Here is a 23,388-nt window from a genome sequence, read left to right on the forward strand (position 1 = left end):
TTTTGTTAAAGATTTTTGCATCTATATTCATGAGGGATATTGGTCTGTAGTTTTCCTTTTGAGTGAGTCTTTGCCTGGTTTTGGTATCAAGGTTATGCTTACTTCACCAAATGAATTAGGGAGGATTCCATCGTTTTCTATGTTTTGGAATAGTTTGAGCAGGACTGGTGTCAGTTCTTCTTTGAATGTTTGGTGGAATTCTCTGGTGAAACCATCTGGGCCAGAACTTTTTTTTGTTGGTAATTTTTTGATGACCTGTTCAATTTCTTCTTTTGTTGTGGATCTTTTCAACTTTTCCACATCAGTCTGTGTTAGTTTAGATAAGTGCTGTGTTTCTAGAAATCTGTCCATTTCTTCCAGATTTTCAAATTTGTTTGAGTACAGTTCTTCATAAGTATCCTGATATCCTTTTAATTTCAGTTGGTTCTATTGTGATGTCACTCATTTCATTTCTTATTTGTGTTATCTGTATTATCTCCCTGTTTTCCTTTGCTAAATTTGCCAGTGGTTTGTCAACTTTATTAATCTTTTCAAACAACCAACTTCTGGTCTTGTTGATTTTTTCCTATTGCCCTTCTATTTTCTGTTTCATTAATTTCTGCTCAAATCTTTAAAATTTCCTTTCTTCTGGTGGCTGTAGGCTTTTCTTGCTGTACTTTTTCTAACTGTTGGGGATGTTGGGTTAAAGTGTTGATTTTGGCTCTTTCTTCTTTTTCATGTGTGCATGTATTGCTATAAATTGGCTTCTGATTACTGCTTTTGCTGTGTCCCAAAGATTTTGGTATGTTGTGTTTTCATTCTTGTTTGATTCAAGGAAGTTTTGATTTTCAATTTTTATTTCTTCTCTTACCCAGTCTTTCTCAAGGAGGGTGCTGTTCAGTTTCAATATGTTTACTCTTTTTCTGTTGATCTTCCTATTGTTGATTTCTAATTTTAAGCATTATGATCTAAGAAGATGCTCTGCAGTATTTCAATGTTTTTAAATTTATAAAGGCTTGCTTTATGGCTGAACCTATGATCTATCATGGAAAATGTTCCATGTGCACTGGAAAAGAATGTATATTGTGCTGCTGTTGGGTGAAGTGCTCTGTAGATGTCTATAAGGTCAAGTTGGTGGATTGTATTGTTTAGATCTTCTGCATCTTTGTTGAACTTCTTTCCAGTTGTTCTATCTTTCATTGAAAGTGGTGTATTAAAGTCTTCCACTATGACTGTGGAGTCATCTGTTTGACATTTCAACTCTTTTAAAGTCTGATTTATGTATTTTGGGGCTCTTTCATTGGGTCCATAGATATTTATTATGGTTTTATCTTCATGTTCAATTGACCCTTTAATCATTATATAATGTCCTTCCTTGTTTTATATGGTAGTTTTTGACTTCAAGTCAATTTGATCAGAAATTAGTATTCCCGCCCCTGCACTTTTTTGATTGCCATTTGCTTGATACATCTTTTTCCAACCTTTGCTTTTTAGTTTATTTTTGTCTTTGTCTCTAAGGTGTGTCTCTTGTTGACAGCATATTGATGGGTTTTGTTTTCTCATCCAATCTGCAACTCTCTGTCTCTTGAGTGGTGCATTTAATCCATTAACATTCAGTGTAATTATCAACAAGTATAAATTGGTTGTTGTCATAGCTGTGGTTTCTGGATTATGTCATCTTGTGTATTAATGGTTGGTTTTTGTTCGCTATTTTGGGTTCTCTGTTCAAAAGACTACCTTTAGCATTTCTTGTAAGGTTGGCCTGGTTTTAACAAATTCCCTTAGTTTCTGCTTATCTGGAAATCTCCTAATTTCACCATCATATTTGATGGACAATTTTGATGGGTATATAATTCTTGGTTGAATATTTTTCTCTTTCAGGGTTTTATATATACACCATTCCCTTGCCTTCTCGCTTGCATGGCTTCTGCTGAGAAATCAGAGCTATTCTTACTGGTTGTCCTTTGTAAGTACCTTTTTTGTTTTTCCCATGCTACTTTCAGAATTCTTTTCTTTTTGTCTGGGTTTGATGAGTTTGATGATGATATGTCTTGATGATTTTCTTTTGGGGTCTATCCTGTTTGGGGTTTTCGGACTTCCTGAATGGATATCTTCTTATTTTTCATCATAACAAGGAAGTTCTCCTCCAAGAAATCTTGGGCAATTTTCTCAGTGGTTTTCTTTTTCTCTTCCTGTTCTGGAATTCCAATGACAACTAGGTTATTTCTATTGATGGTATCTCACATAAACCTTAAGGCTTTCTTCATTTTGTTTTTATCTTTTTTCTGATTGATCCCTTTGCAAAGAAATATTCAGGTATCTGTCATCAAGCTCATTAAGTCTGTCTTCCACTACTTCAATTCTACTCTTTTGCCCTTTCAATGTGTTATCTATTTCTGACAATTTAGTAATAACCTTCTGCATTTCTATCTGTAGATTTAGAATCATTTCTAATTTTTCATTTATTTTGTCACTTTTTTCTTTTACTTTCTTCCAATTTTTTTCTAGGGTTTTGTCTGTTTTCTTTGGTCTGTCTCTCAATCCTCTGAAGATACCTAAAGATAATTCTTTTGAATTCCTTACCACGGAGTTCCAATGCTGTTTCTTCCTCAGGGATGTGTTCTGGGGCTGTATCCTGCTCCCTTGTTTCTACCACTTTATCTTGCTTCTTTGTGTGGACTGTGATGATCTGTTGTCTCTGAGACATCATGGCATTGTTGTATTTAGAACTCTGTTAATTGTTTGTGAAGAGCAGCCAAGGGTGAGTCAGGCTCTTTTTTGGTGGTTGTTTATCGTTGGCCCATTGGTGGAGAAGGAAGTAGTGGCTCTCACTCAGTAAGTGAAGCTGCAGGAGGTGTAGGTGTAGTTGTGTCATATGGGGACTGTTACTGTCTTCCACTCAGTTAGAGAAAAATAACAATTGAATGACCATCAAAAAAGTAAAAGCAAATGACAAAAAACCATACCATGTAATCACAGAGGAACAGTAACCAAAAAAAAGAAAAAGGGGAAAAAACACAACAAAACAAAACAAAACCCCTGCAATATTTGGGGACAGGGCAAGAAGAGAAAAACGGTAGCAAAGGAGAATAATGAAGAAAAAACTGTGAAAAACGCAAAGAGAAAAACACAAAAAGAAAAACGAGGAATGGGGTTAACCATAAGAAGGAAAAAAAAAATCGCAACCAGGAACAGGGAAAAGAAAAAAAGCTGAAAACTAGAACCTAGGAGGGGAAGAATAAAGAATAATAGTAAAAAGGACAAAAGTAGTAATAATAATAGTAATTTTTTTCATTTTTTTTTTTCCCATCCTTCCATGCACTCCTACCCCCAGAGCTGTCTCCCTGTGCATAAGCAGCCCTTTTTTTCTCCCATGATTGTTCTCTCCAAGGAGTTTCTCTACCTCAGGTAAATGTTCAACTCATATGCCTGCCTATTGTTTGGCTGGAAGCCACAGGCGTGGGTTCAATTCCAGATCTGAAGGGCAGCTAGGGCCATAGTCTCAGTGGTTCCACCAGACTATATTGGACCAGCAAACCTGGTCCCCTCCTTTTTTTGTCTCCAAATGATTGAGTTTTGTTCCACATTGTCCTCCCTCTCTATCAACTTAGAGATCCCCTTCCAAGTGGTTGACAGTAGTAGCCAGGCACCATCTAGTTCTTCTGGTTCTATGGTTGTATAGGCTGCAGACTGCATGGTGTACCAGTCACTGGGAGTAATTGTTTCCATGAATTTTTGGTTTTCTTCATTCTTCTTTGCTCTGGACAAGGAGAGACCCATCGTTGCATCTAGATGGCAGCTTGTAAGCTTTTAAGATCCCAGTCACTACTCGCCAAAGTAGAAGGTGGAACAATGTTTTGTGTAGTATGTTATGCCAATTGTGCTTGATATCCTCTGCAACTATGGTCCTGAGCACATGTTCAACTTTATATATAAATAGTAATTTTTAAACAGACAAAAACAAAGTAAAAAACAGAAAACAGAAAAAAAAAAAAAAAAAAAAAATTGGGCAGGGCGGGGCAGGGCACCCAGGCTCTGTCTGAGCATGCAGACTGGGATGGGATTCATGCTGGCCCAGAAGGTGGGTGAGAGTGAGGGATGGCTGCACCTCCATTCATCAAGGGGGTGTGAGGTATAAGAGTAACAAGGGGAATGTCACACTTTTCTAGTCGTCCAGGTCCAGAATGTCCTTAGGGTTCCAGGCAAGTGGAGCCTGCTCTTAAGTTTCTGGAATCTGGAAGAATGCTGTCATTTTAAATATCCAAAATGGTCAAACTGCTTGTAAACATTCAAAATGGCTGCTCCCTCCAGACACTCAAAAGTCCACGGCTCAGCCCACCTTCCTCTTCGCTGCTTCCCCTTTTATTCACCAGCTACCAGACTGTCCTCTGTGCAGTCCCTGGCTAGCAGGGCTGATTTTTAGGTTAATTCTTAGGTCCTACCACCACTCAGCAATATCCAAGCCGTACGGACTGTCAGGATCCTTGCCAGACTGGAGTTTTGTATGTCTCCTTTTTTGGTGTTTTCATGCAAATTCTTCTGCTAGTTGATGTTTAGTCTGCTTCTATATCCTTCCCTTCAAACCTCAGGGGTCCAGGATTGTCTTCTGTATCTGTGTTAACTGGTTCCCCTTTTCTTTGTTGAAGAGGGTCTGTGCAGTCTTTTTGCCTATTTTGCCATCTTACTGGAACTCTCAGAACACTAGGTATTTTTGTTTTCCGATTCCACCTCATTGTAGAAGGTTGTAAAAGGTTAGATTAGATCAAATTAATGTTTTTCATATACTCAACAAACACTTGTTGAATATATACTTTTACTGGATAGTGCCCTAGACACCAAGGGTACAATAATGATCAATGGTGAAAAAGGCAATTATTATCTATTCACCAGCCATTTCTGATATTTTGTTTTGTTTTGAATGTATAGCTGCCTTGATTTGATATTACTTCAGATGTTTGGGTGAAAAGGGCTACAAATAGCCAACATTTTTAGTGTTGTTGTTGTTGTTATTTGCCATCGAGTTGGCCAGTAGACACACACAAATGAAAATTCAAGTTATACTTTCCTTAGCTTATCATCTCCACAGGCTTCAGACACCAGCATACAGTTTTACAGTAAATTAGTCTTTAAAGAAATCAGCTCCTTTGTGGGTCTATTTTCATTTGATTAATTTATGCATAGGATTTAATTAGCCCTTTGTCATGAATACATCCACCCGGAACAAGATTCTACCAAGATAACAATCTTCTTAAAACTCGGGGCTAATGATTTCTATCTAATAGAAATAATATAACTGAAAAGTATGATTTTGAAATGAGTATTTTTTTCTTAAGAATAAGTTTTTACCAGAGGGACCAAGTAGTTGAACTGGTGGGCTCGGGACCATAGTCACAGGTGACGTCAAGCTCAATTGGCATAACATACTACACAAAACATTGTTCTACCTCCTACTTTGGCAAGTAGCGACTGGGATCTTAAAGGCTTGCAAGCAGCCATCTAGATGCAATGATGGGTCTCTCCTCATCCAGAGCAAAGAATAAAGAAGAAAATAAAAATTTCATGGAAATAATTAGCCTTAGCGACTGGTACACCATGTGATCCACAGCCTATACGACTATGAGACCAGAACAACTAGATGGTGCCTGGCTACCACTGTCAACCACTTGGAGGGGAATCTATGTAGGAGATCCTGAATAGAGAGGCAGAACAACGTGGAACAAAACTCAAAATCATTTGGAGCAAAAAGATGGAAACAACCTATGTGCCCATCAGCGGAAGAGTAGATGACCAAACTATGGTACACACGCATAATAGAATGCTATGCAGCACTAAAGAATAATGTACAGTCTGCAAAACACCGCATAATATGGATGAACTTGGAGGACATTATGCTGAGTGAAATAAGTCAATCACAGAAAGACAAATATAGTATATAGTAATGTCTGTACCTGGTCCCTTGTTTCTCCTCCTTTATCTTGCTTCTTTGTATGGACTGTGATGCTCTGTTGTCTCCAAGGCATTGTGACATTTTTGTGTTTATATTTAATTGGTAATTGTATGTTGGAGGGACTTGCCCACGATTTTCATTTTCTTTGTTTTGTTTGTATGTTTTCTACACAAGCAGGGTACTGTGCTGTGCTCCTCTATTCACTAGTTGACAGCACTTATACACTTACCTCCTGTCTCCTTTCCTGTTGTCAGCCGCTTATATGTCCCTGCCAACCTTGGCAAACAGAGCCTATTCTTAGGTCCCTGGAATCAGAATGAGAATGCTGTTCTTTTAAAATCCAAAATGGTTGCCACTGTAAAGATTCAAAATGGCTGTGCCCTCAGTCACTTTAAATATCCAAAATGGTCACCGCTTATAAACAATCAAAATGGCTGCACCCTCCAGAGAGCAGAAAAGTCCACAGATCAGTTTGTCTCCCTCCTTGCTGTTTCCCTTCCTAGCCATAGGACCAGTGAAGTTGTCCCTTCACGCTTTATGACCAGGGCTCATCTTTAGGTCAATTCTCAGGTCCCAACACCACTTGGAAATATTCAGGCTGTTGGTCTCATCAGAGTAGCTGACAGTCCACAGCTCCAACCGTTTCTGTATTCACTGTTTTCGTTCAGGTTTTTCCAGTAGTTGGTGCTTAATCCACTTCTGTATAGTTCCTTTCAAAGCTCAGGGCTCTAAGATTATCTTCTGTATTTTTGTCAATTGGTTTTTCTTTTTTTTGTTGAAGAGAGTCTGTGTCACTTGTCTACCTATTCCTCCATCTTACCGAAGTCTTCTTGCACTATTTTTTTTAATGTCAATATTTTCACTTGACTTGTATCCTGGATTAAAAATAAATGAAAATAAAACAAAACAAAATGCCCATGTATCACTTAAAATGGGAAGGTAATACAAATGGACTTCTGTTTGGTAGAGAAACTCAACATAAAGATTTGGGTTAATTACCATAGTAAAGTCAGTTACTTAGATGGCACTCTCAGCTATTCTGATCACTAAGTTGTAATTTGAAGGCATCATTGTATAGTGAAAAAGAACATGTCTCCAAAGGCATAAATTTTAACCATCAAGCTTATTTTGTCTCCCAGTAATGCCACTATCTTTAAATGTTGAAAGATTTAAGAGTATGCAAAAATACTTTAATTATATGTTATATAAAAGAAGCCAAATTTTTGCAAGTAAAAACATTATTGAATTTAAAATGCAAGTATGTAATCAGAAAGTTATGATCTTAATAAAAGCTTGGAAATTAGCATGTGTGTGTGTGCCTAAATTGTAACTGGTGGGATGAAAGAACTTACTTAATTTCATTCATTGAACTGAAATATTTTAAATGCGCTCCTAGGTCTATGGGTGTTAAAACAATGCAGGTCCTTTTCACAGGAAACACAGAGTCATTAACAGTGATTATCAACTCTGACTGAACATAAGAACTGCAGCAGGAATTTGGGGTGGGGGGAGAACAGTGCTTGGGTCTACCTTCAGAGAATCTGATATAATTGGTTTTGGGTGATGCTCAGACATTAATATTTTTAAAAAGTTCCCCAGGTATTTCTAATGTATAGCCAGGGTTGATAAACACTGTTCTAACAGATGATAAGTAGTCAATAGGCAAATAAAAAATAGTATGATTAAAGTACATGGTACTTGGGCATCCTATATAAGTGGGACATAAGTCAAACTTGGGGGGATGTGGAAGACTCTCTCCAGTGGTTGACATCTAACTGAGTCTTAAAGGGTTAACAAGAGTTACCCTGGAAAGGAAGAGGACTTAAGAGCATTCTGGTTAATGGGAACTGTCTATATAAAGCTCAAGAGTTAAGGGAGAATTTAGGTCATTTAGGATATTGCAAAGGTACAGAACGGTTACAGAGGGATGTGAAATCAAAAGCAGAGGGCCACTTTAGAGGCTTCCACAATAATCCAGGAGAGAGATAATAATAGCTTTAGCTAAGGTAGTATTACTGAGGGTAGAGAAAATCAAACAGATTCAAGAAATATTAAGGAAATAGAATTGTTAGGACCTGAAATTTTGATAGGACATGATATTACATGAGTAGGAAAGGAGATTAAAACATTAAGGATGGTGCCCAGAGTGAACAACAAAGTGTCTGAGGATGCCACTCACTGAGATGAGACAATGAATAGGGAAGGTGTCTATGATGGGAAATTAATTTTGGACATGTGTTTGAGGTACTCATGAGATATGTAAGTTTAAAATTCAAGAGTGAGAAAGACTGTATCTTTATAGCCAGGAGTACGTGACATTACTAGAGACAAAGTTTGGAACAGAAAGAAAAGAGAGCCTGGAATAGCTCTCTAACTCTGTACAATTTTTTTTGTCTTTTTATAAAAATCTTTGTCAGAGTGTGTGTGTGTGTTTTTTTTTTTTTTTTAAAACCCCGAAGCTCAAGTTTATTTTTTCCCAAATTTAATCCAAAGAAGAAAGTATTGGAGACTGTCTAAGAAGGGGAAGGGACTGAAAAGTAAATATGAGCAAAGTCCATATAAATTTAAGGTAATAAGCTGAGTCAAGAGAAATACTGAAGGAAGGTTTCAAGCCTAATTTATCCCCTGGACAGCAACACATTCAATCCCTAGATATTCTCCAATTTAGAACACTCTGATATTCTCACCCACATTCATATGGTTCTTCTAGCAGTCAACATTTAACATGCCCAGCTAGAGAGTACAGACTGATAGCCTCTGAATAAGCTTTTTAATGCTTGTGCAGAATTTTCTTGAATTATACTTATTAAAGTATTAGAAATTGATAGAAATATATTAAAATAATATGGTTTCTTATAAGAATTTCTAATTCTGGTTTCTAGGAAGTCATCAAGGAATGAAAAGGATCCAGATTATTGACCAATGATGTGTGTGACTTCAGTGAAGAACCAAATGTAGCTGAAGATTTTTCTTGCATCAAGTTTACCATGACATCAATACAATTATATGATTAATGAAAATAATATTCCAAAAGAAAAAATTAGGCAAACAATGTATCACAGTATTTCACAAAAGAATACAAAAAGCCAAAAAATCATATCAGAAAATGTTTAACTTTAGTATTAATTTAAAAGTTTTAAATGAAAAATATTTACTACTTACACAATTGATAATGATCTAGACAAAATTGACAATACCTAACAACAACAATATTGTTAAGATGTAGGTAAATAGGAACTCATGGTTTTTGACAAAAGTAGATTAGAGAATTCCTTTTGAGGGCTGTTTTTTCTTTCCTTCCTCTTGCTCTCAGATAAGGTGCTGTAGATAGATACATAGATATCACCATGATTTAATTCATTAACTCCTTGCTAAATACATAAGGACATAATCGGAGAAGAGCACAAAGACATGTGTATACAGACACTGATTATGTTGTTGATAATAGGGAAAACTAGAAACAACTAAAATATTTATCATTAGTTTCTTTTCAAAATCATTCAAGGTAACAAGCATGAGCATGAAAAGTAACAACATATTGCTGAGTAAAAATTCATTTACAAAACAGCATAAACAGTATCATATTAGTATAATATCAGCACATATTAAAAAATTTGTGTATTTAGGTAATTAAAGATATTTCTAGAAGGGTATTACCCAAAACAGTAACAATGGTTATCTCTGGATATTGGGATCTGAGCACATCACATATAGCTTCTTTACCTGGACTTGATTTATCAACAGTGATAATGTACAATCTTTGTAAACAATAACAAAGTTAATTCAGTATATGTTAAAACTCAGAAATGTAGAATAGAGGGTTGGGTGATAAATGGGGTCATGTAACAAAACAAAAAGTTTGAAATAAAACAATTTACTAGTGGCTCCAACTCAAAATGGAAGAAGGTGCACACACAGTGTTAAGGTAGACTGACATAAGGAGTGTTTCCTGATGAAAGGCACTGATGGCATTTTGGGCAGGGCAATTCTTCATTTTGTTGACTGTCACTTGCAATAGCAGAATAGGTAGCATAACTGACCCTCATTCTTTTTTTTTTTGACATCATCAGTAAAGGTATTTCATTTTTATTTTATTTTATTTTATTTTGATTTGGGTGAAGATTTACAGAGCAAATTCACTTTCCATACAGCAGTTCACATATACTTTGTCTCATGTCATTGACCACAGTTTACCACAATGCAACAGCTCCCCTCCCACTTCCTCCCCATAGTTACCTCTTCCCAGTGTCCATCCATCCAAACTCTCCTGCCCCCTGAGCTGTCTCCCTGTGCATAAGCAGCCCTTCCTTCTCCCATGATTGTTCTCTCCAGGGCGTGTGTCTACTTGAGGTAAATGTTTAACTTACATGCCTGTACTTTGTTTGGCTGGAAACCACAGGTGTGGGTTCAATTCCAGACCTGAAGGGCAGCTTGAGGCCATAGTCTCAGTGGTTCCACCAGGCTCTATTGGACCAGCAAACCTGGTCCCCACCTTCTCTTTTTTTTTTTTTTCCCTCCAAATGATTTTGAGTTTTGTTCCACATTGTTCTCCCTCTCTATGCAGGATCTCCTACATCCCTTCCAAGTGGATGACAGTGGTAGTTGGGCACCATTTAGTTCTTCTGGTCTCATAGTTGTATAGGTTGCTGATTGGATGGTGTACCAGTCGCTAGGACTGATTGTTTCCACTAATTTTGGTTTTCTTCTTTCTTCTTGACGAGGAGAGACCCATCGTTGCATCTAGATGGCAGCTTGCTAGCTTTTAAGATTCCAGTCGCTACTCGCCAAAGTAGGAGGTGGAACAATGTTTTGTATAGTATGTTAGGCCAATTGAGCTTGATGTCCCCTGCGACTATATGACCCTCATTCTTAAGTCTTTGTAACAACCAAAGCACTTCTGCACATTTTCAAGTACTCCCCAGGCAGCTGAAAATCATTGGTCTGTGGGATTTGACCACTTCTGGGTACATGGGTGATGCAAATAGTGACTACTAACAGATAGGCTTGTGGTTCAAACCCATCCAGAAGTGCCTCAGAAGAAAGGCCTGGAGATCTGCTTCCAAAAGTTCACAGTCATGAAAACTACAGAGAATACAGTTCTACTCTCCAACACATGGAGTTGCCATAATGAGAATTGACTGATATATCGTTATCATAGACTAATTATAAGAATCAAAATTTAGAAGTCAAGGTGGCACAAGTGGTTTGCAAACAGCTATTAGTAGGCTTCACTCACTGGCTTCACAGAACAAAGGCCTGACTAACTGTCTCCATGAAGATTGTTCTTGTTGTTATGTGCTGTTGAGTTGGACTGAGTCATAGCGACCCCTCCTTGGGTTTCTGAGGCAGTATCACTACAGAAGTAGATTGCCCAGTCTTCCTTCCAAGGAGTGGCTGGTGGGTTTGAACTGCCAGCCTTCTGTTTAGCAGTCAAGTGCCTTAGGCACTACGCCACCAGAGCTCTTCCATAAAGATTAGTGCTAAGAAAATTCTATGGAGCAATTTTACTATGTAACACATGAGGTTGCCATGAGTTGGAGGCCAACTCAATGGCACTTAACCTTAACAATAAGGTCTAAGACTTTTTGTCTATGAGGAAAAAAATAAATGGTTATGTTGTTATTAGTTGGTGTTTTGGTTCTCTAGTGCTGCTGTAACAGACATGCCACCAGTGTACGGCTCTAACAAACAGCGATTTATTCTCTTACAGTTTAAGAGGCTTGAAGTCTGAGTTCACAGTGCCAGCTCTAAGGGCTGGGAGAAAGCCCCTCAACCTTGGGCCTCAGCTCTGCCTCTTGCTCCCGACCCACTGAAGCTGGAGGCATCTCCTACCTCAGGCATCTGCTGGCTGCTGAGGCTGACAAACCCAAGGTCGACAAGTAAAATGGCCCAAGTCCCAAGCTTATCAAGCAACATGGCAAGCCACTAGTTCAAGTCCTGAAATGAGTCTCAAGATCAGCAGATAACATGGCAGGCCACTGAGATGCATATTCAACCAAATGCAGGATCCAGATGTACCAAAAAGCTCAAGACCTTTCTCAAAGTGCCTTCCTATATACTGGAAGCAGACCACATCCCTAGGGCAGCTACCCAGCTGTTCACAGCAGATTCCACCATGGAGTTGATTTATCAGTCTCATCATGGAGAATCACTACATCCAGTTGCCGAGCCACTCAAAACCTGCCCCAGCCAAGGTGACACATAGCCTTAACTACCACAGTTGCCATCAAATGTATTCTGACTCATGGCAACTCCAAGTGTATACAGTAGAACTGCATTACATAAGGCTTTCAAGACTGACTTTTCGGAAGCAGATCACCAGGCCTTTTTTTTTTTGAGGAGTTTCTATGTGGCTTGAACTACCAACATTTTGGTTAGCAGCAGAGTACTTAACCATTTGTAATACCCAGGGAGCTTAACTATACTTGAAATGATTTTTAAAAACTAGGTTTAACTACATATATTTTTAAACATTTTATAGTGCCTTAGGTAAAAGTTTACATAGCAAATTAGTTTTCCCAATCATTTGTTCATACACAAATTGTTCAACATTGGTTGCAGTCCCTGCAATGTGTCAGCACTCTCCCTATTTCATCCCTGGGTTCCCCGATTCTATTTGTCTTCTCATCTTCGGTTTTGGACAAATGTTGCTTGTTGGTTTCATATAGTTGATTATTCCAAGGAGCACATTCTCCATGTTGTTTGTATTATTATTCTATTATTTGGCTGGAAGGTGGCCTCTGGGAGCATGCTTAGTTTCAAGTTAGAAGGTTTTCTCAGGGCAACAGGCTCAGGCTTGCTCTAGTCTCTTGCTGTCCAGTAAGTCTTTTTTTTTTTAAACCTCTTGTAACCCAGAACTTTCTACTTTCTTGGTCAGAGTAGTCAGTAATGGTAGCCGGGCACCATCTAGTTCTTCTCATCTCAGGTTACAGGGGTCCGTGGTTCATGTGGGCCATTAATCCTTTGTACTAACTGCTTCATAGAGTTTTCATTTTTCTTATTCCCTTTTGCTCCAGGTGGGAAGAGACCAATAGTTGCTTCATATATTACTGCTTATAAGCTTTTAAGATCCCAGACACTATTCACCAGACTAGGATATAGAACATTATCTTTATCAACTCCTTTGCCAATTGAGTTAGTTGTACCCCAACACTATGGTCCTTAGCCTTCATGTCTAGTACTTCAGTCCTGATGCAAACATATTGTCTGTAACTGTGTCCCCTATATGCTCTGTTATATATATGAGTATATATACAGCATTTTCAAACATGCATGTAGAAATATCCATTATTTTACCTACATATGTATACAGGTATACTTTTGTATGACCTCCCTCAATATGTATCTATTATTAGTTACACTCCTCAGAAGGAAGGTTAGACACTCTACTTCTGCTGTGATACCACCTTAGAAACCCAAGGAGGAGTTGCTATGAATCGGGTGCAACTCAAGGGCACATAACAACATTAGTTATACTGCTGTTATAGACTGTATAAGTTCTTGCATTTATGAAAATTGTCCTTTATTCTTGTGTACCTCTCAGTGTCTTCCCTTGACTTGGTCACATTGTGCTGACTGCCCCATATTGCGTACTGCCTTTCTCTTCACCAGAATTAACTCTTGCCTACTATCCAGCTAGTGCTTCTTAAACTATATTATTATATATGGCTAAAATGGCATTAACTGGGCTTTGGATATTTCTTAAATTTGTTGACATAGTTGTATTTCATTGCAGTGTAGTGCCTAAGGAACTTGACTGCTAACCAGAAGGCTGGTGGTTCAAACCCACCAGCGGCTCCTCAGAAAGAAGGCTGGGCAATCTTCTTCCATAGTGATCCCACCTCAGAAACTCAAGGAGGGGTTGCTATGAGTCGGGTCCAACTTGATGGCACATAACAACAACAACAACAACAACAACAACAACAAAAGAGAGATTAAAAAGAAAAGATGTCTATGGGATTTGAGCTCCTACATAGTATACTGGCAGGGTCTAATGACATACACAAAATTATGCAAACAACACTTCTACCAGAAGAACTAGATGGTGCCTGGCTACAACTACTGAGTGCTCTGATTGGGATTACATTAGAAAGTCCTTGACAGAGAAGGAGAAAAAAATATATAGAAGAAAATTCAAAAAGATAAGTAAGACCAGACTTACTGGTCTGATGGACACTGGTGGAACCCTTGAGAATGTGGTCCAACCTTCAAGCCTAGAACTGAACCCATCTCTAGGAATCTACTTTCAGCCAAACAGACAGACCTATAAAGTGAATAATAATGCTAGGGAGGAATGTACTCAAAACAATCAACCCTAAGAAACCAAAAGGGCATTTGCACATAAAACAAAGCTCAGAAGTCAGGAAGGAGCAGGAAAGAACAAATGGAAAAGGGGAACCCAGGAGGAAGTGAGAAGAGTGCTATCATATGGAGGGGATTGCAACCAATGCCACGAACGAAACTGTATACCAATTGTCAAGTGGAAAACTAATTTGCTCTGAAACTTTCACCTGAACTATAACTAAAAAGAAAAAAAGAAACAATCCAAAAAAATATGTCTCCTATGTCCACTCCAGAAACATTTAAGAATTAGGGGCACATGGGAAAGTTGGTTTTTAGCTAGATCAAAGTGGCCAATTGTGGTGTAATATCAATAAAAATCCTCAAATCTATGCCTTCAATAAGCAATAATCATTTCACAGTCATATTAACAACATTTCAAATTGTAATCTCTTTCAAAACCATAGAGACTACCATTTATATATTTTTAATTAACGCTAATAAGTGTACACTTATAAGAATTCTAAACTACCTAAGTATTTTAAGGAAATAATTCATTAGGATTTTAAATTGATATACTACAAGAAGATGCTGTAACACGTGGTTTACCAAGCATGCTGCCAGCCACCAGGATATCGAAGAGTGTGTCTGCATAGCGACGATAATCCAATCTTGAGCCTGTCGAGTCCAGAAACTTAGCTACAGCTTCAAGGTCATCCCCAGCCTCATTAAGCCCCTGCACGAGTGTATCCCTGAAGACTGTGGGTTCGAATTTCTCTTTTTCATCTAAAATAAAAAAATAAAAAAAATTATTATTTATCTATTTTTTTTAACACATCATACTCTCCAAAGAAACTGACCATACTTTTCCATTATTTACCCTTCTTTGTTTGATAGTGTTTTTATTTAAGTCAGAGGACGATAGCTTTTTCTATTAGATTTCTGTGCTCTGAAAGCTCTTTAAACATTTATTTAAGCAAATTTATTTCTGCTCATCGAGGCCACAAAAATATTTTTACTCCATCTAACACATAATAAAATTTGTGATTGTGTCTAAGTACATATGATAGGCCAATGTTATTTATTAAACCTTATCATCAGGAAAAAAATTAAACAGCATAACACTCAAAACTTAGATTCTTCTTTTTCTCCTAAGATAAAGATAATGATCCAGTGAGAATCACCAAATAAAAAGAGAAGGTATATAAATAAAAACAAACAAATAAGTGTTGGGAGAGAGGGACATTTCTTTTATAAGATAAAGTATTCCAATGTATTTAAATATTTAAAATATAAACCTACATGTATATATTATATATAACATCAGAGCAGAGGTTCTTAAACTTTTTGGCCTCATGACTCCTTGACACTCTTAAAAAAAGTACTAATGCCATCTAAGATGCAAATGTTGGTCTCTCAAAGTCCAGAAGAAAAAAGAGTGAAGAAAATCAAAGACTCAATGAAACAATGGATCATGCTAACCACAGTCTCTACTACCCTGAGGCCAGAAGAGCTAGATGGTACCCAGCTATCACTACCAACTGCTCTGATTGAAGCCATGGAAGGCCCTGGACAAAATGGGAGAACAATGTAGAAGAAATTCAAAATCATAAAACAGACCAGACTTTTTGGTCTGATAGAGATGGTGGAACTCCTGAGACTATGGCCTTTAGATGTTCTTCAAACCAGGAAATGAACCCACCCCCAGAGATCACGTTGCAGCCAAACAACTGACAGACCCATGAAGTGAAAAATAACACTTAAGAGGAATGTACTCCTCAGAATAATCAACCATACAGGACCAAAGGGCAGCATTTGCCCCAAAACAAAGTTCAGACATCAGAAGGGGCAGGAAGGAAGGACGAATGGAAACAGGGAAGCCAGGGAGGAAGTGCGAAGACTACTGTTACCCTGCAGGAATTGCAACTAATGTTGATGAACAAAATGTTTACAAACTGTTGAGTAGAAAGTTAATTTCTTCCGTAAACTTTCACCTAAACCATTAAAAAAATTAAAAAGTACTGATGATTCCAAAGAGCTTTTGTTATAGATATCATATCTATGGACACTTTATTAGAAATGAAAACAGAAAACTTAAAAATATTCACTTATAAACAACAACAAACTAGTCAGAAAGGTGGCACTGTTCTATATTTTTGCAAATCTCTTAGTATCTGGCTTAATAGAGGACAGATGGATTCTATCTGCTGAATTCAATCTGTTGCAGCCTCTGAAAACTCCCCTGTAAACTCATGAGAGAATATGTGAAATGGCAAGGTTTCAACACACAGCTTTCTGAAAGGGTTTCGGGATTCTGATGAGTTTGAAACACACTTTGAGAAACTGCTGCAGAAGCTTGAGGGGTATACAGACATTCTCAATGTTTTTTCCCTCCGTGAATACAGATAACAACTCTAGAACAGTATTTGTTGTTGTTAAGTGCTGTGAAACTGATTTTGACTCATAGTGAGTCATACGACAGAGTAGAACTGCCCCAGGGATTTTTCTAGGCTGCAATCTCCATGGGAACAGATCATCAGGTCTTTCTCCTATGGAGCCACTGGGCAGGTATGAACTGCGAAATTGGAGCAATAAGTTAGGAAAAGGGTAAAGCAACCCAATATCGAAATAAGTAGCCACAAAAGAGAAAATGAAAAAACAAAGGAAATTATTTTTTTAAAAAATCCAGAAAGTTTCACAGAACTGAAGGACATGAGTTTCCAAATAAAAGGTCATCTTGGCACCCAGCATAATGAATGAAAGTAGATCCACACAAGGCACATTCATCATCGTGAAATTCCAGAACACTGGGAACACACAGCTATCTGCAGATTTCTGGGGCAAAAAAACAAGTCACGTATAAAGTACCAAGAAACAGAATGACATTGAATTTCTCAAAAGAAACAGCAAAAACTAGAAGAAATTACTTCAAAGTTCTGAGGGAAAATGATTTCCAAAGTAGAATTCTAGTATCCAGCTAAATAATATCAACAGTAAGAGGAGAATAAATTTATTTTGAGACTTTTAAAGCCTCAAAAATGATTTATCATATAGTCTGTTTTGGAAAGCTACTGAAGGATATACTCCACCAAAACAAGGGACTTTGAAGAAAGAGTAAGGCATGAGAACCCAGGAAAAGGGGAATTCACATAAGAGAATGGTCTCCGCACTCTCCAGGACTGTGATGAAAGGATATCTCAAGCTGACACCCACACAATTGTCTTAGAGAGTAACTCAACCAGAATAAAGTTCTTCAATATAATTACATAATACGATATATGAGAATTCCTTCAACATTAGGTAACTGCTATAATTTCTAAAGTGTTTGTATTCAATAAATTTATATAACAAAGGGAAAGTTTAGGGTTGATTCGTTCTAAGTCAAGGAAAACTAATTTAAGAAACTATTTTTATTAGATCAGGATTAGAAAATAATGTCCAGAAAAATAAAAGTAATGAGATCACAGTTAAACTGTGATTACTATCGTGGTTGGTAGTGTCAAGTCAATTCCAACTCACAGCAACCCCACGTGACAGAGTAGAGCTACCCTATAGGGTTCTCTTGGCTGTAATCTTTATGGAAGCAGGCTTTTCTCCTGCAGATCTGCCATGTGCTTAACCAGTCGCACCACTAGTGCTCCGAAGCTGTGAGTAGAATGTACAAAGTCATAATAATATATACAGTAACCTCTGGTCTAACCAAAATTATGATATAACGAAAGTCTAGAGGACAGGAGGTACACAGTGGGGAGCAGTGAAAAGCTGAATCCTTATCTTGAATAGTAGGAAGTCAATATGTAATACTGTTCTGGTTACCTAGTGACGCTCTAACAAGAAATATACCACAAATGGGATGGCCTTAACAAACAGGAGCTTATTCTTATAATTTGGAGGCTTTAAGTCCAAGTGCAAAGTGCCAGGCTCTAGGGGCTGGGTGAAAGCCCCTCAACCTTGGGGTCCAGCTCTGCCTCCTGCTCCTGGCCCACTGGAGCTAGAGGCGTTTCTTCACTCAGACAGCTGCTGTCTGCTGAGGCTGCCAAGCCCAAGGTTGACAAGTAAAAAGGCACAATCCCAAAGTTACCAAACCACATGGCAGGCCATTAACTTAAGTCCATTGTAAGTCCCAAGGTCAGCAGAGCATAGCAGGCTGCTGAGCAATGACATGGCTACCCTGCAGGTTCAAAGCGTGCCATGGGCTAGAGACCATTCCCAAGACTTCTCCTTATATACAGGAAGCAGACCACATTCCCAACGCAGCTACTCAGCTGCTTGTGGTAGATCTCATTATGAAGTTGATGGCCAGTCTCATCATGGGGAATAACTACCACCAGCTGCCCAGCCAAGATGATACACAAACATAACTACCACAAATATTTTTAACAGGAAAAAAAATCAAGAAATAGACATTTGGCTACATGAAAGTAAAGAGCCAAAGAATCAGCTAAACATGTTGAAAGATTTCCACTGGGGAGAAAGGGGGAAATTAAGATTGCTGTTGTTATAACAAGTTTTACAGAACTACTTGACTATTTAAACAATGTACATGCATAACTTTGATAAAATTAAAAACTATACTTAAAAACCTGACAGCCACTGTCTAGATTATGCAGACTTGTCACTTGGAGGAGTCTAACAGAAGGGATGGTTGCAAATGGTTAACACCACAGCATCAGAACCAGAGAATAACATTCCTAGTACCTTCAGAGTCACAGTGTAAGATAACATAAAGACATACTTAAGTTCACTCGAACAGTATTAGTCATGAATAAGAGATAAAAGTCTCTGATGTCACATAAGTTTAACATTAGGTAGCCAAGAACATGAAAATGTTGACTTGTGAAAAAAAAATTAATTAGAGTCTTCTTGTATAGTCAGGGAGAAAACCACGATCGTTTTCTAGAGGAATATATTATGCAGAGCTGGAGGAGGGAAAAACTGACTATGCAGGGAGAACTCTTTGGCAAGCCAAGGCTACTTCACCTTCTAAGTAGGATGTAGCAAAAGGGTGTGATTCTCCTCCCTCTCACAGAGAAAGATGTTTTCTTTCCTATACATGAGAACATGAGAAATAAAAAGACCACAGCTGTTTATTAAGTCTTGCGACCAGCTTCCAAAATCAATTGAGGTGGTCCCAGCAATAGCAGGACAACATGCTCACATGCTAAATCAGGTGGTAGAACAGACTTTGATGATTTTAAAATTACAGATTGAGACCCTGGGAAATATAAGTTGGTAAATAAAGTATTGCTGTGAAGAATTCATTCAGATGAATTTGTTTTGAATCTTAGACAACTTAAAGACTTCTGTTTCTAAAAAGCTTTCTTTCATTCTCTGATTATAATTTTCCAAAAGAATTGCTAAGAAAAAATAAAAAGGATGAAGGAAGCATATCATGGCCAGGTACATTTCCACAGTGAGCAATAATGTATTAGGTCCAAATGACTGCTTATAGCTTAACTTCACTAAGGGTAGGCGTCTTGAAATGTTATCTACTCCTTTAGTGCAGGATTTATTCTCTTGCAGGCTAAAATGTGCTCTTACCTGCTAAGATAATCCATCAAGGGGAGTACAAGAAAATGTCAAGAACATCAATGGGAGTTTTGGGAAACAAAACAACACTTTATTCAAAGATTCATTTTCATCTGAAACAACATTAATGTAGTTTATATTTCATTTAAGGACAGCCTAGCAGAAATACTAACAAAATCCTAAAGCAAACATGTCATTGCTTCCTTGAGTTTCCATTTGGCAGATCGAACCTCACTTGAGATGGAAAGTATGAAATTAGGGTCTCAAATTTATACTGTGTTGGTGGATCACACTGAAGAGTTAGCTATAATAGCCGGTATATGGACACAGAAAAACTGGTCTATTTCTGACTCATAAATATGCCTGTAAATTACTTAAATATATTGCTTACTATGAAAAGTACAAAAACCGATTAACACAGTATTTTCCCAAAGTGTTAATGAATAACATCACTAAGGTACAGGCAATGAATTAGAAATATCATGTAGTTTTCTAACTACACACCCACCGACATATACATATATTTCAACATTTAAAGGCTTACTTAATTAGTTATCAATACCACTTATTGCAAATTTAACCAGGACAGATCTAATGTCTCAGGGAGAAACCCAAGTTTGGAGTCACTCTGGATGCCTATAATCTGGTCTTTTTTTTTCTTCTCTCCTCTTTTTACTAATTTTGATCCAATTTCCCTATAAAATGTACAGGGAGGCCAATTCAGTTATTAAATATTTCATTTAGCAAAGTACAGTATTGACTTGGAAGAAATTTTCATCTCCTTTCAGAATCCTGCAAGCAACACTAGAAAACATAATTTCTTTGAGGAATGTAAGAAAGACATGAATATCTCATATAGGAAAAGAGGGTCTAGATGGAGTTCTATACGATATGATACTTCCTGTTTATATTTTAATGTTAACCGGTAAGAAGTACATTTTTGTCCTAACTTGGCATGGAAGAGCATTGGCTTTGCTAGGAAAGTGATTCAAACTGAAGACAAATCTTCAGAAGACAGACAATCAAAATGACCTTGAAATATTCTCACGAGTTTTTTTTCCTCAGCTCTGAGAAATTGCTAACCATTTATCTGAAGCAAAGAAAAGCCAAGACATAATAAATCATCCAGGAGGTGATTCACTATTTTGAAGAACAGAAAATGATCTTGACTCCATTTTTTTTTCCCTCCCAGTCAGCAGTTCGGCACAAAATGGTTCGAACTCTGCATAAATCCCCAACAGACCTGAGATACATAAATCCAGACCAACTGAATAATAGAAAGTCTATTTCTCAAGAAGCTCTTTCTGAGTACTACACCAGCAAAAGACCCAGGCACAATCTTGACCACCTAACGAATCAGAGATAATCCAGTCCAGAGAGAAAACCCTTCCAGTTTCAAACTGAAGACCGCCTCTAAGGGCCAGTTTTCCCGTTGGATCACGTCTGCTGCTGTGCAACACGTTCCTGGGCCCTCTCTCTTGGCTCTCGTGCTCAGTTGCAGTGAATCAGCGTCACACTAATAAAGCTGACTGAGCTGGAGATACAGGTCTGAGATTAACACATATACTCAGCAGGCATGCTGCAAGAGCAAACTTTTCTGCACTTTGCAGATGGGCATATATTAAATATTATCATGTTACTAGGCCGAACAATGGCTTAATTGTAATTAGGTTTCTAAGCTTTATTGTTCTTACTGATTAAATTCTTTTGAAATCATCTTTTTTTTTTTTAATACTGCTTTAATGATCAACAACACAATGGATGCTACTTAGTACCTAGTGTTTGTATTTGTTTCAGATTACAAGGAGGGAAATTTAGCAGGGACACAATTTGTAAGACTGGGATGAGGACTAAACAGAGAGAAGTTTCTCATGCTACGCTTGTACTTAAGCTTATGAGGATGAGCTACGAATGAAAAAAGCATATCAGACAAAAATATTGTACAAGTAACCTTTTTTTTTTACTTTCTATTTTTTTTATTTTCATTTTTCAGTGTGAACGCAACACATGCAGCCTTTACAGGTAAATTCAACCTTACAGCTATCTAGTAAATCTTGCAAACTCTTCTGATCCAAATGTTCTACGGCTTTGGGGCTGCTTTACTATCTTTATGATTACACTTGCTACTTAAGTGGATACAGCATTGAAAGAGGACAGACTAGTGCTGCCTCAGCACTGATGACATATTCTTTGAACAGAAAGTACACCAAGATGAATATTACAACACCAAGAGAAGTCACTCACACCAACAGTAATTTTACCAGTCATTACTGAACTGGATCTTTGACTACTCTTCCCACAATAAAAGATTCCTGAAAATATGATATGAATTATAAAGGTATATAGGGCAGCAGTTTTAATCCTACTTCTTAACTTCTGAACATGTAAAACCCTCTTTAGTATCTGTCTCCCTAGTTTCTTTTCTCTTAGTCTTACTCTCTTTGCCATCAACACATTCTCAGAAACAACAAAGAAAGCAAAAACCAAATTAAAAATGCTTATGTCAAAAAATAGTAAAGTTTATCAATTGCCTTCCTAGCTTTCAAACAAAACAAAACGCCAAACTCACTGCCACTGAGTTGATTTTGACTTACAGAGATCCACGTTGGGTCTTCTTAGGCTGTAAATCTTTATGGAAATAGATTGCCCCATCTTCCTTCCACAGAGTGGCTTGTGGGTTTGAACTGCTGACCTGGTTAGCAGCCAAATGCCTTATTCACTATGGAGCTCTGGTAGCATAGTGCCTAAGGCACTTGACTGCTAACCAGAAGGCTGGTTAAAACTCATCAGCCACTCCTCAGAAGGAAGATGAGGCAATCTACTTCCGTAGTGATTGTTGTTGTTGTTGTTGTTATGTGCCGTCGAGTTGGCCCCAACTCATAGCGACCCCTCCTTGGGTTTCCGAGGCAGTATCACTACGGAAGTAGGACTGCCCAACCTTCCTTCCGAGGAGTGGCTGGTGGGTTTGAACCGCCAGCCTTCTGGTTAGCAGTCAAGTGCTTTAGCCACTATGCTACCAGAGCTGCTGCCTCAGAAACCCAAGCAGGGGTTGCTATGAGTCCGGTCTGACTTGACGGCACATAACAACAACAACAACTAGACTAATGCAACTAGAACAGATGTAATTATCTCCACTTTGTAGATAAAGATCCCAAAGCTCAGATAAGTTAAATGATTTGTCCATCAACCACCTAAGGAATTGGCAGTTCTGTAGCTTTTATCAGAACTTCAGATTCTATACCCAGAGCTCAAATGTATGGACTTAGTGAGGTTAAGTGGAAACAGGGATCATTATAATTCTTCCCCTCCAATTTTATATTTTGATTAGACTTTTAAACACACACACCACAAACATACAACACAACCTACCCCTTTTCCGAGTTTTGAACCGCTGGCCTGTTAGCACTGGCTTCTGATGCTTATTCATAAAATTTCTGAAAATAAAGAAAAAAAGATTGTATTTCAAATAATAATATACCTAATAAGCCTATGTTCAACTTCATCTATACCAAATATATTTTTTAAAATGAAATATTATCTGAAATAATGGATTAGCAAAAATTTAAAAAGTTTAATAATACTCAGTGTTGGTAAAAGACATGGGAAAAACAACCACAGATAAACTTTTACATAAAGGATAAACTAGACAATGC

General features: G+C 37.7%; 1 protein-coding gene across 1 annotated transcript in view; it reads right to left on the reverse strand.

Moving 5' to 3' along the window:
- Positions 1 to 23,162, reverse strand: part of BZW2 (basic leucine zipper and W2 domains 2) — a 76,731-nt gene extending 53,569 nt beyond the window's left edge. Inside the window, exons 1-2 of the mRNA XM_007946164.2 lie at positions 23,105 to 23,162; positions 14,816 to 14,992 (exon numbers count right to left, since the gene is read on the reverse strand). Of these exons, the coding sequence (XP_007944355.1) occupies positions 14,816 to 14,992; positions 23,105 to 23,162 (235 nt within the window). The remainder of the gene's footprint in view (positions 1 to 14,815; positions 14,993 to 23,104) is intronic.
- Positions 23,163 to 23,388: the final 226 nt, after the last annotated feature.

The sequence above is a fragment of the Orycteropus afer genome, unplaced genomic scaffold, assembly GCF_000298275.1.
Source record: "Orycteropus afer afer isolate SDZICR_OR568_19922 unplaced genomic scaffold, OryAfe1.0 scaffold00008, whole genome shotgun sequence".
NCBI classification, from domain to species: Eukaryota; Metazoa; Chordata; class Mammalia; order Tubulidentata; family Orycteropodidae; genus Orycteropus; species Orycteropus afer.